This window comes from Varroa destructor, unplaced genomic scaffold (genome assembly GCF_002443255.2).
Source record: "Varroa destructor unplaced genomic scaffold, Vdes_3.0 BEIS01000005.1, whole genome shotgun sequence".
Classification (NCBI taxonomy): Eukaryota; Metazoa; Arthropoda; class Arachnida; order Mesostigmata; family Varroidae; genus Varroa; species Varroa destructor.
The window spans coordinates 8,823,003-8,839,962 of record NW_019211458.1 but is presented as its reverse complement, the minus strand read 5'-3'; the positions used below and the strand labels follow the sequence as shown (position 1 = coordinate 8,839,962).

The following is a 16,960-nucleotide window of genomic DNA, read 5'->3' as shown; positions in this document are numbered from 1 at the left end:
ATTCTACGGCCCCGTAATGCTAAACGTAAGTAATAATCTGATGCTCGTAATAGGTCGGCAATCGCTAAATCAACAAACAGCTGTTCAGGTATCTGACATTGTCGACATGGCCTGTCGGATTTGGGAGAAACTGATTTTTCGGTAATGATATTTGAAGATCTGATTTTTCGCTGCCTGAAGCTTGTTAAGCGACTATTAGCTATAGCGGCAGCCTAAATCGTAATAATAATAAGAGTAGCGTCAACACTGATCACTCGCTCGCTCGCTCCTGTCTTTACAAAATTCAGCCTCCTATGGCAAGTAGGGCTGCTGCGACGCGATGGAAAAACAGCGCTTCAACCGTGCACCTCGCGTGACCTCGCCTTCCCACGATCCGCCCTAACGGTTAAAGATCGTTCTTGATCATTGATCCATGGGGGATAACTGCACGACAACCCGAAATCGTCGGATGTCAATCATTGTCGCATTTGGCGACGTCATTGAACGAACGTTGAAACGCACGCACTCATTCTATGATGTCCACACATAGAAAAAGAGACGGGGAAACATAAACGGATAAAAACAAACGGGCAGAGTTAAGTCACCCTATGTAAACTGATCGCAGGTCTGTCGAATAGGTGCGGTACAATACGACATATTGTCGCCAGCAAAACGACAGCCTGAACGCCTACTTGGAATGTCGTATAGCACAAACCATTTTGTAATGGTGATGTCTGCCAAAAGCATTAGGCAGCGAAGCAAGCTTCCGCGAGGACATATATATATTCTGGATTAATAAACAATGTGCTCTTGTAAATCGTTTTCACTCTGCTAGCCACACAATCTGGGGGTTCATAGCTTACCCCCGTATTGTAAAGCATTTGGGTTGGGATTATCAAGTATCTGAATTGTACAGGTGCTGTTGCATAAAGAGCACTATCCATATTATCATCTAGCTATTTTATAATTGCAGTTGAAACAGCTATTAATTTCAGCATACCTGGAGCATTATCATGAGGAGTCATACTGAAGTGACGCTGCCTTTCGCAATGGACGGCATCTTGTTTCTTACTTCTGCAGGCGGTTGCTGATTTCTCTTCATACGTTGTATGAAGCGTTGTTGTTGTTGTTGTTGGCGGTTGATGGCACTATTTTTATGATCACACATACTAGTTGTGGCCTGTCCAACATGTCGCTTGCTTCGAACGTACGCCTGCGTTCCCGCTTCCCATCAGCGGCTTGAGAGGCTGCGGCGGCGCTGATAGTCACGGCGACAGCGGTAGCATCGCCGACAGCAGCGACACGGAAAGCCCACTAGAAAAGACAATGAAGAGAGAACCATCATCGGTTGGGTTGAACCTGTTGGGCAAGACGACAGCACGAACACTGAAAAATACAAATATCTGTAGCAGTAGTTATCATTAGACGCTTGAGCGATCCCAGAAAGAACAGCAACAGGCAGTATCGGCTTGTCGACCACCGGTAGCAAAAGTACGAAATAACAAACACCAGTGGAGGGCGTACGTCATGCGAGTACGATCCAACGTACCTGCATCGGAAGCGCTTGGAGAAGCGAACCAACAACTGCAGAATGGGTCTACAGCGTCGAATTAGCCATTACTATGTAATATCATTATAACTATTGTTACGTTATTTTTGAATCCTTCTGCTGCTGCTAGTGGCACCACGACCGGTAGCCCGATCCGAGTCGACACCGAATCTTCTTCTTCTTCCACGTAAAGTTCAAGCTCGTAAGATCAGAGTGCGGCGTCGCATCGGCGACAGTACCCACTTTTTCTATGGATGAAATTTTCGTTTCTCGTCCTAGCTCGTTTCTAGGCCGTCGAAGCGACAAAATAGAGAACGCTCATGTGACAGAAGGAGGTTAATCAAAGCAATAACCCATTCCCTCCCTCTCTCGTTCAGTCGTTTGCTAGCGGAAATGATGGTCCATCCGTGTGTATGCATGGCAGCGGAAATGTGACTCACAGGTTCTTCCATGCTGAGTCGAGCCATGTTAGTACGACTATTAGGGCCGCTTAGCGACGTGGTCGACATTGCTCCCGTCGCCCCCGCCTAATCTAACGAGGCGGCACAAACACGAAAACATAACAAAAGAGACTATAACGGCAGCATCGGTGATATGGTAAAGTGTTTTGTTCTACGTCCTTCTGCTGGCCCTCGTACTGTGAGTGTTGCCATAGTTGTTTACTGGTGATTCGTTTAATGCGACGACTACAACATTAAGGATAATTAGTGCTGCTTCAGGTTGAATTTGACATCGATTTCGGCCTGCCATCACAAGTCGACTTTGCCTACGCGTCAAATTGCGGCAGGAAATGCAGCTTGCCAGCTAGGATATTTTGCAAGTTATGTAAATAAATATGTAAATATTATATATATAAAATAAATATTACTTGGCAAAAAACAACGCGATGGTCACAAGCTCATTTGGCCGCCAGAGGACCAGCATTAATTACTTGTTGGCTCATTTGAAAAATGACTAGTACTACGAGTAAATAACGCAAGAAAACCAGCTGCGTTGCAGTATTAAACTTTCGGACAATCTCGGCGCGCCTAATCTTGTAAGTTGGATTTATAAAATCAACTTAACCGAAGATGTTTTGGCATGATTTCTATCAAAATTTTCCGCGCATCTGGAGCGCCTACATGCATTGCTAGGTTTATGGTAACCTGCTTTCCTGCAGAGTCTATGGTGGAAACCATGCACGGCAAAGCGAGTGACCCCTTTGACTCAGCGTTCGTTATCAGGCTTCAAGTAAACAGATCTGCACTAACCTCCGTTGTTATGAGCTCAAAACGATGGCGTATGTCCCTAAAGAGCAGTGGCCAGTAAGCTACGACATACGCTAGACTATTTCAGGTCAGTGTGTATAATCCCAGCGCTCTTATGAAAAAAAAGGCGCTGACATGATTCAGTTGTTCGAGCTTCTCCACTTGTAAGACCTTCCGAAATGGCCAGTATACCATTGCGATCGGATTTATCCCGAAACGAACCTTATGAATCCCGAACGAAACTTATGAAGCATAAGCAATGAAGCGATTTGATCACCTGAGTGGTCGACACTGCCTGTCACCGTCTTCCGGTAACGTGTCCAGTGAAACCTCTGCCATTCGCAGACCTATTAGACAGCTATTAGTTCTGGAAATAAGTCCTTTCTCAAAAGTACGGTTCGTGTATTATTTAAGACACTATGTAAGTGCGTATACAATAAAAGTACTTTCTAAGAGTTTATCACAATACCACTAAGTGTACGATCCGGAGATACATGCGAGTCGACTCTCTGATACTGCAAACTTAGAGGTCTCACTATATGTTGTAGCTGCTTATGTACACTGTCTGCCTAAAGACTTTCCATTATTTCAACAAAGCTTAGTATAAAAGCATAGAGGAGAGCTAAGTGAAGTGTTTACGTCCCGTTAAGTGTCCTTTTAGAAAAACGCATGCAGTATCTTCACAGAGCCTGCTGTCTTCGTTCCATCTTGTTTTGTGTCTATTGAGTTGTCAAATGTTTTATTGTATGTAGTGGCTCAAACTCATAAAGCCAGTTAGAGATTTACTTTGTTTTTCTTTTTCACTCGAATGCCCCCGCCCTCTTGCATTCGCGACCACCTCCATCCCGCCGTGACGGTTACCATCACCAGCGCGCGTCAGCTTGACACAGCGAAATAGGGAAAACAGCTCCAATTGTAAGCATCTGATAACGTGCAATAATCGAGGTAGAAAGCACAGAAGCGGCTACAGTGGCAATGGAACCACTAATAAAGGCAGGCCTCACCGCTACGTCGGACAAAAGGGAGCCATTTTAAGCTCATTTATACGACATACATATAAGCGCATGTATGAGCACTGCTATCGCCGCTTTAAAACGACGTTAACCGTCACAATAACTCTTCGTGTTGTAATTACTGCCAGGGGAAATAAATGGTGATATTATATGTGTGTATATATACATATATAGCACTATTCAGATGTCGACGTGCGTTTGTTTGCACAGCTCAGATCTAGAATGCAAAAAAAATATATACATTATCTTGACAATAACAGCACGACCAGTGACAACATCAGTAGCAAAAATGGCAGCTACATGTGAGAGAAAAGAAAAAATAATAGTAAGCGTTAGTTGGCACGAAGCAGATCGAAATCAGGCCTGTCCCTAATTACGAACAAATTTGTTTTTTCTACTCGTTACCGGCAGCGCAAACCGGGCCTAAACTTCGGACCAAAATGAAGAGTTCTCGTCTTCCCGCCGCGTACATATAGAGAGAGAGAAAGCCGTTTCAGTGAAGACACAAGCGATACATTGATCGTGGTCGAATACTTCTACGATATATACCACTAATTACCTGTTGCCTAAGTCGACTGCTAGAAAAATCCGAAACATTCAGTGTGGGCGACCGGGTCAGTTGAAATAGAGCTTATGTACATATTTAGATCCTGCCGTCTATTCGGGATACAACTGTTTGTACAACTATTCTATTATTCAAGTGTCATAATTGATGCTATTATTGGCTAGTAGGTTCCTGGCCAAGTGCTCGCGATCTAAAATGCCGAAATAATGAGTCACGTACTTAAATATTCTTTATTTAAATATATTTATTAATCTGACACAAGAGTCGTGAACAGGTTCCTTCCTTTGTATCCCTAAGAAACAGAACATGCACCCTCTAATTTCTTTCAGGCGTTCCTTACTCGAACCCAGTTCTCACTGTGAACAGCAAAGCATTTTACACACTCCTATATAACTATATATGTATACTTGTATAATATTTAGAATTGTTTTTGCGCTTGTTCCTCATAGGTTTATTGATAATGTATATTTGTATTTACACGTAGGTTCTGATTGAACCGCGAAACCCGTTGCGGGTTGCTTAGCCTCACGACCACAAAGACCTACCGTCGATTTATTTTGTTCTCTATCTAATGCACAATCACGCTGATACACGTGAACCTCGTTAATTGAAATAGCCATTGACGGGACGTGCGTAAACGCTGTTGTTTTTGTTCTGTGACAAATAAATAAACGTCCGTCATCTAGACGAGAATACAAAACTTCCACGTTCGTTGATTTGTTTACGTGCCTCTTGTTTACTAATCATTTACCTACTTTCTACTACGATTAGTACTAAGATGTCAATAATCGAGTGTTGTTATTACTTTTATTATTGTTTTCGTTGTTTCTACGGGATGTCTCCGAGATCCGCTCTTTGGATTTGTGGTGTGTGTAGTATAAACATCATTGCTGATATCGTAGCAACAGCAAGGACGTGCATAGACAACGTCGCTATTAATGTTATTATTATTATTAACTCGTTAGCATCGGTACTGAAACAAGTTAGCTAGATATCAATATTCAGCAACGGAAGCTTTCTTGTTTTTAATATTTCACAAGTATAGCGTTCCTCGCACGAGATGACTGAAGATGATGCTATCTGATCAGCTTGTTACAAATGGCGATGGTAGCGATGACACTGATGAACAACAGGAAGTATGGAAAGGAAAGTATTAAAAAAGTGCTAAAAACAAAAACAAAAAGTGAACGACGGATGATCACAGGGTGAGGAAGTCTGCTTCTTGCCATTGCTATTCTATCCATTAGTTATCTATATTATGCATATATATATATATATATATATATATGACAGGACGCAATAGGCTATGACGGTAAAGGAGACCTGGCTGCTTCGGGCGATGGCGTCCGTTGTCGCGTTTTCTGTAATGGCTGTTGGGGATTCTGTTGCTCCTGCTGCTGCGGCTGGTCCTGTTGCTGAAGTGCAGTTTGCGCAAATGCCTGGCACCATTGTTCATGTACAGTCTGGGCATGCTGGCCGTATAACCGCGAAGCTGCCAGCAGCTGATCAGGCGTCAATGGTGGATGTCGTGGACTCGACGAAGGCGATGCACAGGGTGAACCTTCAGCGGCTTCTGTTGCAGTATCGACTAGACTCCAGATTTTAGGTCTTACTCCGAGACTCTGCACCGGGCTTGGACTTGACGATAGCACCTTTCCTGCATTCGGTGCTTGCTCACGCCCCTCAGTTTCATCTCTGTCCTCGACATCGACTTCTGAAATAGATAGAAATCATAATATGTATATAGAGTGAACTTGTAGTGTATGCAACGCCGATAGTAGTCATAGCAGTTTACACGAGTAAACAAAACAATCTAATCTTCGCCCCGCATATGTAATTTGAGAGCAAGTCGATAAGGGCAAATCAAGTTTAAAAAATAAAACTTGAAAAACAAAGAGGTCTAACAACTTCAGTGGGGCTAGATTTAGCTTGGCGATTGGATTCATTTCAGCTAACTTATTGTAGTCGCTAATTGATTTTCATCTTCCGTGTAAGCAAAGAATCGCTTTTTAAATAAACATTAATTTTAAATAAGATATTTGTGACGGTGTATCTATTATTCCTTTTCTAGGCTTGTTAGTTAAAACGAGTCTTTGCATCAAAGGTTCGCCCGTAACTACAGGAAGGGTACCAGGCGTCACTTGATGGTGTATAAGACAAGCAATGCTAGACTAGCTAGCCATTTGCAACAGGTCTTGGTGGTCCTTGACAAAGACCGCAAACAAACCAATATCGTTTCTGACCTCAGCGGAGTCGGTCCGTGGCTGTCAGAAGTATATCCTCGACCTCCTCTGCATCGGAGTTTCAGTGATCTCCCCCACACTCGGACACACTCCACACACAAAACAGTCTCGCTGAAGTAGCAATAACTTTTGTAGAACAAGCAAACGGCCCGTCTCGTGGCTTCCCACCATAGCTTCTGCTCTCGCTTTCCCTCTCCGATGTAGTACAGGGAACAAAACACGCTAGTAACTAACAAACCAGTGAACCAGCTCACAACCATTCAATAGGCACGCTACAATGCGCTTTCTTCAGGGGACTTGGAGTCCTCAAGCTCTCGAAGTTCCCCATCCATCCAAGTAAGTTGGAAAAACGACCCGTTTTCTCTTTTGGTCGTTTTTTTTGATTCGCCTTCGGCCTCCGCTCTCACCCGTAAGGGCAGTCGTGTCGATGGGTTTACTACGTTTACTCCTTCAATTTTGGGTCTCTTGTACCGTATCTGTTGTGGCCACAAAGTAGTTTGCCCACAGTATCGCACACTGGCCTACCACTAATGACACTCGTAGCTCAAATATCAGCCAAACCAACCAGGCATCGATCAGATCGGTAGTAATGTATGCAACGGAAGAAAAAGTAACTTTTATACAAATGTATGCCCGCAACATGTGTTTACCGTTGCATCTTTTTGGGTTGCTTTTCTCCGGTTATACTTTCTGCCCAGGCAATATTTTTCAGAGCAGCCGTCCAAGAACAATGACATGACAGCGCCTATTATGAGAGTCGCTTAGATTACTTTTGTGCGTTTTTAAACTTTGTCTGTCTCTGTTATTATATCTCAAATAATCGAACAGGCACTGAGTTATAGGTAAAAAGTCTTCTGTTTAGGTTTATCAAAGATCTATAATAATAAGACTATTACCGAACGGCAGAAGCCCGTATAAGTTCCAGCCCATCGGGAATATCTATCTCAAGCCCAACCGAATCTGATACAAGCGACTTTCTTTTGTTGTATATAGTCACCGCATTTCTCCTGATCATTCGTGGTGTAAGTGCGCGGTACGGTCATGGGAAGTATCCGGAGGCTTGGCCAGTCGGCCTGATCCTGGTGGACCTCGGCACTTGGGTAGCGCGACTTGAAGCTCAATAACTCTCACAGCAACGTTACTGTTCGCCGGAGCTAGCAGACTCGGCGGAATCGATTGTGCCAAGAGCTCAAGCAGTAAAGAAAGCCGATGGGCACGGACGCTATGGGCCAGTAAACGCAACTGTCGCTTGCCACTAGGCGTCGACACCGCCACTAGCTAAAGCTACGGCGATTGCTTGCCATCGCTAAGTGGGAGAAGTAAAGAGACAACAGGAGTGCTCGTATTATTATTATTATTATTATTCTACGACTCCGCACCCTCTGCTATTCCACGTTACTTCCTAGCAGCTTTCCTCACTCCCGTTGGCTCCCGCAAAGTGAAACTCGACAAAGATTGAGCCTTAAAGAAATGGTAGGAGACCGAAGGAAGTCGCCGCTGGTGCGCTGTCGAACCCGAGCTATGTAAACTCCATTGCTTCACTTTATAAGCACCGTAGTCACATTATGACCAACAAACTCTTCGTTCATTCGTAGTACTCTAAAACGGACTGGGTTTCGAATAGACACATCGGCTGGATTATCAAGTAGTTCTTTATTTAGAGAGAAATATATGTGTTACGTAGTGAGGCAGTTCGCATCATTCATTATTTATACATATGGCCATATATGCTTATGTTACAGACGTGTAAAACAGCCATGTAATGCTCAAAGATCGGAATACGATCTAGGACAGTGAACTGCGAGAGCACCTATTAAATCTGTAGATGCAGTTTATTCTAAACATATACACGGAGTTGATTTCTCTGTGCTCTGAGCATGCTTTTCGAAAAGAATCCGTGTATGCACAACTCGATGAGAAATGACATGGTCACCCTATTTATTTGGGCTGTATCAACGAGGATTGAAGCAAGGGTCTGCATCGAAGACACACGTCGAAAGCTGGTGTCCTTTCTCCTACCAAAGATCGAGGTGTTCTCCAAAAATTGTCTCGCTTCCGGCCCGTCCTCGTGTTGTCCACCAACAGCCCTTGGCTCCCCGTCAAGTGGGCTCCTATCTTTCCGAAATATATCTGTGCAGAGTCTTTCTGTGTATATGTTCGCTGACCACCGAGGTTTATTTATGGATGGGATCATAGATCGCAAGTGAGCCGCGGTGTGTCCCTAGACATGCATCGTCGGCTAGCCTCGGCTTGCTACCGCAGAACCACTGCTAGAGCAGCAGCAGAAAGATGGGTAAGGAGTAGTTTCCACCACTTCTTACGCCATTTTCCTCCGTCAGAGCATCCGGATTGCACTGTGTATCGTATAGGTCCTCCCAGAGGCATCGCGGCATAACACTTCATAGCACCATATAGTACAGCCCCTACCACTGAGTTCAACTTACTACCACCGTCGTGGTAGACAGACATCACAGTGGTCTGTCTGGCTCCCCAGAGGAAGCCAATGTGCGAAAGACTAAGTGACTTCTTGAGGGATAAACAGCTTGCCCCTTCTTGAGTGTAAGTTCATGCCTCTAGTTGTGCTACACTGCAATTCGGGGTCCTTGCCTCTCTTTTGCCCACGTGTGGGGGTTCGATAGTACTCAACTGTGGTCTATATAGCAGCACAGTGCTGGCTAAAAGCACCAGACAGACAAGTATGTAGCCAGCGGTACACGTTGGGATGGTTGCGACAACAGAACGAGAAGTAGCACTACTTCTGAGAGGTAGGAGGAACGGCAGCACATTTGCATTCATCGCCACCCCCCGTTCGTAAATGCATCCTTACCATTTCCCTTAACTTTTCTAGGTAGGTAAGTGAAGCCTGGTATTATTGGTAGTGCCGTTATGGAGCCAGTCTACCAAACGCGGCCTGCTATACATTTCAAATGGTTGACCGTAATATATAATACAACCGAGAAACGACACACAGAGGCGGGCATTCAAGAAAACTCTCGCAGATCTACTAAGTAAGGAACATTCTAGCCGTGGAAAGTACCTAGGTATATTTAGTGCCTTAATCAAATGATCCCGTTTTTAGGCAAACAAAAAAAAGTTCATGAATTTTGGCGTGATTTGGCATAGCAGGTCGATGTAGATGTGATTAAGAATGCAATCTTTTATCTGGAAGTAGATGTTAGCAAAAAATTTCCGCAAACATCTGTCTACATTAACCTTCATCACTCTTTTCGTCTCGGTTATTTTGTTGTTGCTGACGCTGGAGCTGTTCCTCGCGATGCTGCTGAGTTGCTCGAAGCTGCAGCAATGAATGGACGTGTGCCATGTGAGCATTCATCGGCCCACCAGTCGCGCTCATATTTGCCCCCATACTGGCGGCTATAGCACCCATCGAGAGTAACGAGGCGGGATGTGGCGGTGGTGGGAGACCAGACGATGCCATCAGTTGCGCAAGCTGCTCACTCCTTTTAGCCATTTCTTCGGCGGCCATCAAACGAGCTCTGAAACGCAAATTAATACATTCATTATGAGCCGACCTATGTCAGACATAAGCTGAATATAACTGACGAGGGTAACAGTTCCTTCTTTTGTTTAACATGTTACAGGACGATGGAGCTAAAAACTCAGCGTTTGCACATGCGCAAACCGAAGCAGCCCCTACAGCGAAAGCTATCACTTGTAGAGCCATTTACATAGACTTTAGTACAGGCTGTTCTGACACATCAATTCTCCGTACCATAACACACAAGCACTCTAACCAATTGTGAGTCATTCATTTGTCTCGTCGTTTGTGATCCTGCCTTTCATGTGTCTGTATGTACGCTGCAAGCAATATAACGATATGATGATATTACTGGCAGCGTGCTGACCTGTTCTGATTGTTGGCGGCAGCGTCCGTTCGATGTCTTCGGGCAGTAGAGGGATCATGGGCATCATCGTTTTCTCCCTCGCTGCTCCGGTTACCGAGGTGATGGTACTGCTGGTGCTGATGAGGATTGTCATCCTTCATTGAGGAATTGCTTTCCATAATATCGTCATCGTCATCATCATCTTCTTCTCCGCGATTTCTTGGAGACCAAGTCATTTTATTTTCTTTTTTAAGTCGACGTCGCGCGTTCGCAAACCACGTGGACACCTATAGAAGTTAATATGGTGTATATAAATAGGATTGTATTGCACGTTTTGTATGAAACTTGAATTAGCACTCTCTTTGCAACCCTTTCGTAGACTTAGTTCTTTCATGTTTGATCACAATATGCACCTTCTTCCACCACTCGAATGGTAACTTACGTGCCCCGCTAACGTGGAAGTTAGCAGTATGAGAAGCAATGAGATTTCAAGGGGCAATTTCGACGTTATGTTGATAATGTTCAAGTAAATTTACTATTAGGAAGCTGTTGAAAATGTAAACAAACTGTTTATGACGAGAGTAACGTCTGGTGAGTAAGAAAATCTCGAACTGTAACTAACTCATGCATTTTTGCCATCATATATTTTGCGATGTAAAATCGAGCGTTGGGCGGTTTACCTCCGTTCACTTATCTTGACTGCCTAATGCGAAGTTTTCTCATCACCACATCCAGTTGTTAAGAGTACATTTCAGCCGTGATCGGCAACCAGGACTCAAAAGGCTACCAAATAGATATCGTAAGCTTTTTGTGACTGTACGTTTCTTTTAGGACTATGCCCCACGGGTCGAGTTGCGTCCCACTGAGGTGGCCGTCTCCTATTGTCATTGTTCTTCAATGTGAGTCACACTTCAGCGCAGGAATGGGTCATTGTTGTAACTGCCACCAAAAGCGAGCAAGCGTCTCTAAATTTCTGTACCTCAATTTCTTAAATTACGCCACAGCCATTTATTTGTCCATTGCTTTTTTCACCGCATTCATTTCGTCGAGGCGAGTCGGTATGGCATTTTCATAGATACTAAACCCAGGTGCTTATACTCGTGCGTATTGAAATGGGTTGACTTTTACCAACCTTTTGCAATTCACCTTCGTAGGGGTCCTTTGACGGGACTCACTTTCGAGTTTGACATTTTCTTTTCGGTGTCTCTGCTAGTAGAACTAGCACCGATTTCAAGTCTATACGGAAAGCTGCTGTAGTCTGGCGAGGAGCTCATATCCGCAAACCGTTCAGGTTTACTAGGCTTCTGTGGCTCACTACAAGTGTCCGGTCCGAGATTTCGAAAAGTAGAAAAAAGAAAAGCGCCACTTCGTAATGTTTGTTACACCCTGTATACAACCACCACCTATCGTAGACTTAGTATGATCGTTGCGAGTATGATCGCACCACAAACGGTGTGCAGTTCTTTCAGATTGATACGAGAAAGACTATTATCTCTAATAAACGCAAATACGGAAGGTCCAACCTTTCCCGTAATGAGCTGTTCTGTGTTTAGTCCACGTATTGCATTGGTGCACTTGGTAAACATGGCTTTTTATTCTCACCGAAAGCGCACCAGCATTTTCCAATTTCTGCATTTATTATAACTAATTAATTTTAGTATGAAAAATTGTACATTCACACAATGTATATATGCACATACGTGTGCGACAACGTCGTCCTGTTCTGTATGGTCGTTCGTAATTGATATCCTGAAATAATGCTTTTAGAAAATAACGCCACGATCATTGAACTGATTATTTGTTTTCGACGAAACTTGTTGTATTTATTTTTTTCACGAGTAACTTTTTCCCGCCTAACGTTATACGCAAGTTATCTGATAAAAACGTTAATCGTCCCCTTTGGTCGGTGTTGTACATTCCTGCTAACTTACGCACTTAAATACTCTAAAAAAGCCGTGACTGCACGTAAATAGCGTGCACACTTTTCTATCATTTTCATTGTGACCGCTGAATCGTTCCTATGCTCAATCAGGACCAGACTTCACTGATATCAGTCTATTGCGATCGCCAGAGTGCTTAACGCGGGATGAAAACATGGGTTCGAAGCGAGGTAAGGGACGTTCAATGTTAGCAGGCATGCGAAAGATGAGGAATACAATTTTTCAAGTACAGGACTGTCTTATCTAGTATATTATTATCATATATGCCATTACTCATGTTAAGTACCGAGATAACAACAACAATATACCACTTAGAATTAGATATTTTAAGCCTTACTCTTGCAGATATATATTAATGGCATTGTTGTCTACAACTGCACGTATTATAGCTGGTTCTTGGTTAGCAAACTGTAGTATCTCATAGCCATGCTTTGAAACCCGTTTAAGCTAAGAACGTAACTATTTGACGCGTGATGACTTAGTAATCAGTGATTTCTATTTGCAGAGCATGCCTGTGCATGGAAATTGTGAGGGGAATTCAAATTGATTTCTGAAGGCAGCCGCCATGATTGCGGTGTTCAACTTTCACCTCAGCTTCAGAGAGACCCCAAGAAAGACTCGGCATTGTTTACTATGACAACTGTGCATCTAATAGCACAATTCGTATATTTTGTATCATCATACTTACAGCTACTTCCTGTACAGTATAACGATTAATGAATTGTGATCGCCATATTGGATAGCGATTCTCAGTGGTTGATGACTAGAATGCAGGTATTGGCAGATATGTATGGGACTTACACATGTGTATAGGACGCTAAGCACGAGTTTCTGCACACATTGAAATTGTCTTGTCTGGAACTACCATGGAGGGCCATTCAAGGTTCAATATGTTCCTCTTCTATCGGATACCTCAACGTACTCCCTTCGACGTAGCAAAGCTAACTTAGACCATAGCTCTAGGCAATTACTAAGGATACTCAATGAAGAGGGGTCACGTTCTCCATCTTAAACTACGCAGTGTTCTTTTATGTGACCATTATCCCCGAGCTTTTAGAACTCGGTTGACACTCCGAAGGTGGGCAATTCCTTTTTCATTCATATCAATGATGCCCTCTGACAAGGCATACGGATAATAGTTGACAACGTTCCGCTATGTTGATCTGGCGATGGATGTTGCAGTTGGATCTAGTAAAGTACCTATGAACTAAATATATAATGACACAGTTGGGAAATTCGTAAACGTTCCTCAGCGTCATATTACTTTTTGATATTTATTTAAGGTTAATTCCTAACGATGTACTGAAGAGTTTCAAAAAGGGGCAAGCACAATCAGCTATATTTTTGTTCTACCCGCAACCTAACACTAGGGTACTATGCACTTTCCGCCAATCGCTTATCTTTACTACTAAAAGGTATAGATATAACGAATGTGTCTGTCATAGACAAATGGATGCGGTTCGCATAGCAGTAATATTTGTAGGTTGAATTCGGCATTCTTACATAAATATACATATATTTAATAGATCGACGCAGTTTCAGCTGCTCCGTAATTGCCATAGGCCAAACATGATAGCAGTCAACTTCATTCCACTCCGAAGAGCCCAAGCGGCTCCGATCAGTAGACCCATCAGTGAGTGCAATACCATGTCCTTCGTGTTTCTTGTATCGAACACTACAAGCTTTTCTTTTGCGCAAGCAACCTTGTTTGTTACACTCGATGATTGCGAACGACGACTCAATTGGAATCGTTTCCCATATGATGGGTTCAGTAATCGCGAGGACCAATGGGCAAGTATTGGCCACGAGACACCGGGGTCGCCCATCAAGCCTCACTGAATGTTCTTGTCTTGGTCATGGACACCGATACCCGAATCTGTCGGGACGAATGTCGCGTGAGAGACCGTTGGTGGGAGAAGAATCACAGGGGTTCGGAGTTACATCGCAGCCCATAAAGTGGGTGTCATTTATCATTCGGGGAACATAGTCGGGTTCTCCAATTTGGGAGGGAAAGTACAACGTCACTGTATTATCAATCCATTTCTGTTGCGACGCAGACCCAAAACGGACGGCGTTGAACACCCTTCAAGGTTGCCCCCTGCTACTGGTTTCTCTCCGTCCGTTGATGGCGCTGTTAGTGCATCCGATAGACATTTTCAATGAACCCCAGTTCCGCATTAGGTGAAGTATAAAAATGCATTAAAAACATTGCTTGTATTGAATAATATTACACGGTGATATTGTATCGTATTATTTATGGTCATCTGACACGTGCGATATGATGATCGATTATTGATTTGGGGTGATAGTGGAAAACTTGATGGAAAATTAGGAACAAAGATACTGCTCAGCAGTCGCCCTATTATTACTACTAATTGTTCTATTTGACTAATAAAATGAGCGGTATCTATAGTTGTTTTTTGCTTATGAAGTAAGACTTGGATAGTCTACGGTAACGCATACTTCGAAAATGGTCGTTTTTAATTCAGATCATTTTAATTCAGATAAATAAGATCAGGTAAGCGTCTCTACACTATGCTGCTACACGCTAATCCAGCGGACCTTGAGATCAAGTAACTCTTCTGCCAATTAGGCTAGAATGACGATATTCTCATAAGACATAGGACGTCCTCTTGTAATACGGGCTTTGATCGAAGAAATCAGCGGGTTTCAGCCGACGTTAGGTACTCCTTTTCTTTAACCAGGAAACAATAGAGGCATGGCGATAAGTTCTCTTGGCGTTTCATCAAGTAACTAGACCGTGCGTTTTGGATCGCCATAAAGAACTCGAGATAAGGATTGCATTCATTGTGTTATTTTCGTAGTAGCAAATGCCCCTGTAAGTATTGCAATGACCTTACGTCCGAATTTAGTCAACACTGCGGCTGAACATGATGGTTCTCTTGGGCCTATACTATCTCACCTGGTCCCTCTTCGGCTAGCGGAAAAGACTGAACCATAGCTCGTCTATGGCGATCGTACGCTTCAGACGGATTTTACATCAACTACAATTCCGCAAATTGCACGTGGAATACGCTACACACAATTCTAACTGCCACGGGGTTAATTCACTGCAGAACCTGTTTCCGTTGTTTCAGTATTTGGGTTATAATTCGGTAACGCGTTACGCGTGAAGTGTCAGTTTTAGCTAGCCTAGACTCTAACGCTGCTTTCGTGACAGATCTCCTGGATTGTGAAAATACGTTCATGTCCTTTGGGTTCCGACATTTCAAGTCACCTATTCGCTGGTCTTTGATGCTCCGAGCTCCACTATTGAAACATTTGCACAATTCGAGCGTTTCAGGCCCTTTCACCTGATGTTTTTACCAACCTCCGATAAATTTCCATACCGTTGCGGCATAAAAACTTCTCCACCGAGCGCTGATTTTCGAACCCGAACACGGTTTTTCTTCTGAATCCGTTTATCCCGACCTGTACTCAAGCGATTTATCTCACGCATTTTTTGAACGACTCGAATGTTGTTTAAAGCTGATTTAATTCGAAAAGTCTCTTTCTTTTTTATTTACGCGATTATACTCTCGACACCAGCTCACTAACAGCAAACTTTGAAAGCCATAACTTTTGAACAGTTAGGTAACATAATAAAGCATGAAGTGACTTTAAAAATATCTCGTTATCTTTCGAACGTCAGTATTGCGACATTGCACGTTTATTACTGTCTATAAAGGCTACGAAATAAATGCTATGTGTATGCATCGTTAGGGCCTGCGACGTTGCCGACGCGTCCGAAGCTCTCTTTCCATATTTGGTTCACCAACTTTCGGTCAGAGGTTTTGTCGGTACTCATGATTCGAATCCACAGCAACACCGAGATGGAGGCGATTAATAGATTTGATAAAAATGACGGATCGCTCCTTAATGGGAGTTTGGTTGGTCTTTCTTAAATATCGGTTTTAGCTACAAGTAACGAAGAGCCAACGCGGCTTCTTTACGTGCCGCAGGCTTCATTGCCGCGCCGAAATGCTACATGGAAGAAACGTTTTTCGGCATACTTTTTGCCAGCTGTATACCTGGTAATTGAGCACCGCTACAAGGTTTTTTTATACTTCGATACTGCGTTCGTAATGAACCCAAGAAGAGTCCGCGGTATTTTTGTACGTCTTATAATCGAAATAAATCAACTACGCGCGGTGAATAATTTTAAAGATGATATACCCATGAAAACGAAAGGGTGGGGGCATTTATTATAAATTAGAGTACCTCATTAAATTAGATTCGAATATTTTTAGAAACCACTTGTTGCGATTGGAACCTAGACTACGATTAAGATCCATAAGTGCGTACGAGCAGCTGTGAACGCTCTGCATGGTATTTTATATATTCAGGAGCAATTTATGAAAACTACCTGAGTCAGGGTCATCCTGGTAATAATAGCAAGCATGATCTTCTCTCCTTTGGTGGGGTATGGATTCTTGCGGTGCTCGTTTAGCCATGCTTTTAGCGTACTGGTCGTTTCGCGGGTTGCATTCTTCCGTCGGGCGCCATTCAGATCCATGCCGCCCAAAGCGCCCAATCTGTGGAAAAGTAAAGGGCAAAATTAGCATAAAATTTCTCAAAA

General features: G+C 43.3%; 1 protein-coding gene across 11 annotated transcripts in view; it reads right to left on the bottom strand.

Moving 5' to 3' along the window:
* Positions 1 to 4,572: 4,572 nt before the first annotated feature.
* LOC111251442 (uncharacterized) overlaps positions 4,573 to 16,960 on the bottom strand; it is a 62,360-nt gene continuing 49,972 nt past the window's right edge. For all 11 annotated transcript variants that reach the window (XM_086989827.1, XM_022808012.2, XM_086989829.1 and 8 more), the window contains 5 exons: positions 16,748 to 16,916; positions 10,463 to 10,728; positions 9,810 to 10,093; positions 5,677 to 6,067; positions 4,573 to 5,472 (listed from right to left, as the gene is read on the bottom strand). In XM_086989827.1, the coding sequence (XP_086845953.1) occupies positions 5,430 to 5,472; positions 5,677 to 6,067; positions 9,810 to 10,093; positions 10,463 to 10,728; positions 16,748 to 16,916 (1,153 nt within the window). In that variant the 3' untranslated portion in view covers positions 4,573 to 5,429. The remainder of the gene's footprint in view (positions 5,473 to 5,676; positions 6,068 to 9,809; positions 10,094 to 10,462; positions 10,729 to 16,747; positions 16,917 to 16,960) is intronic.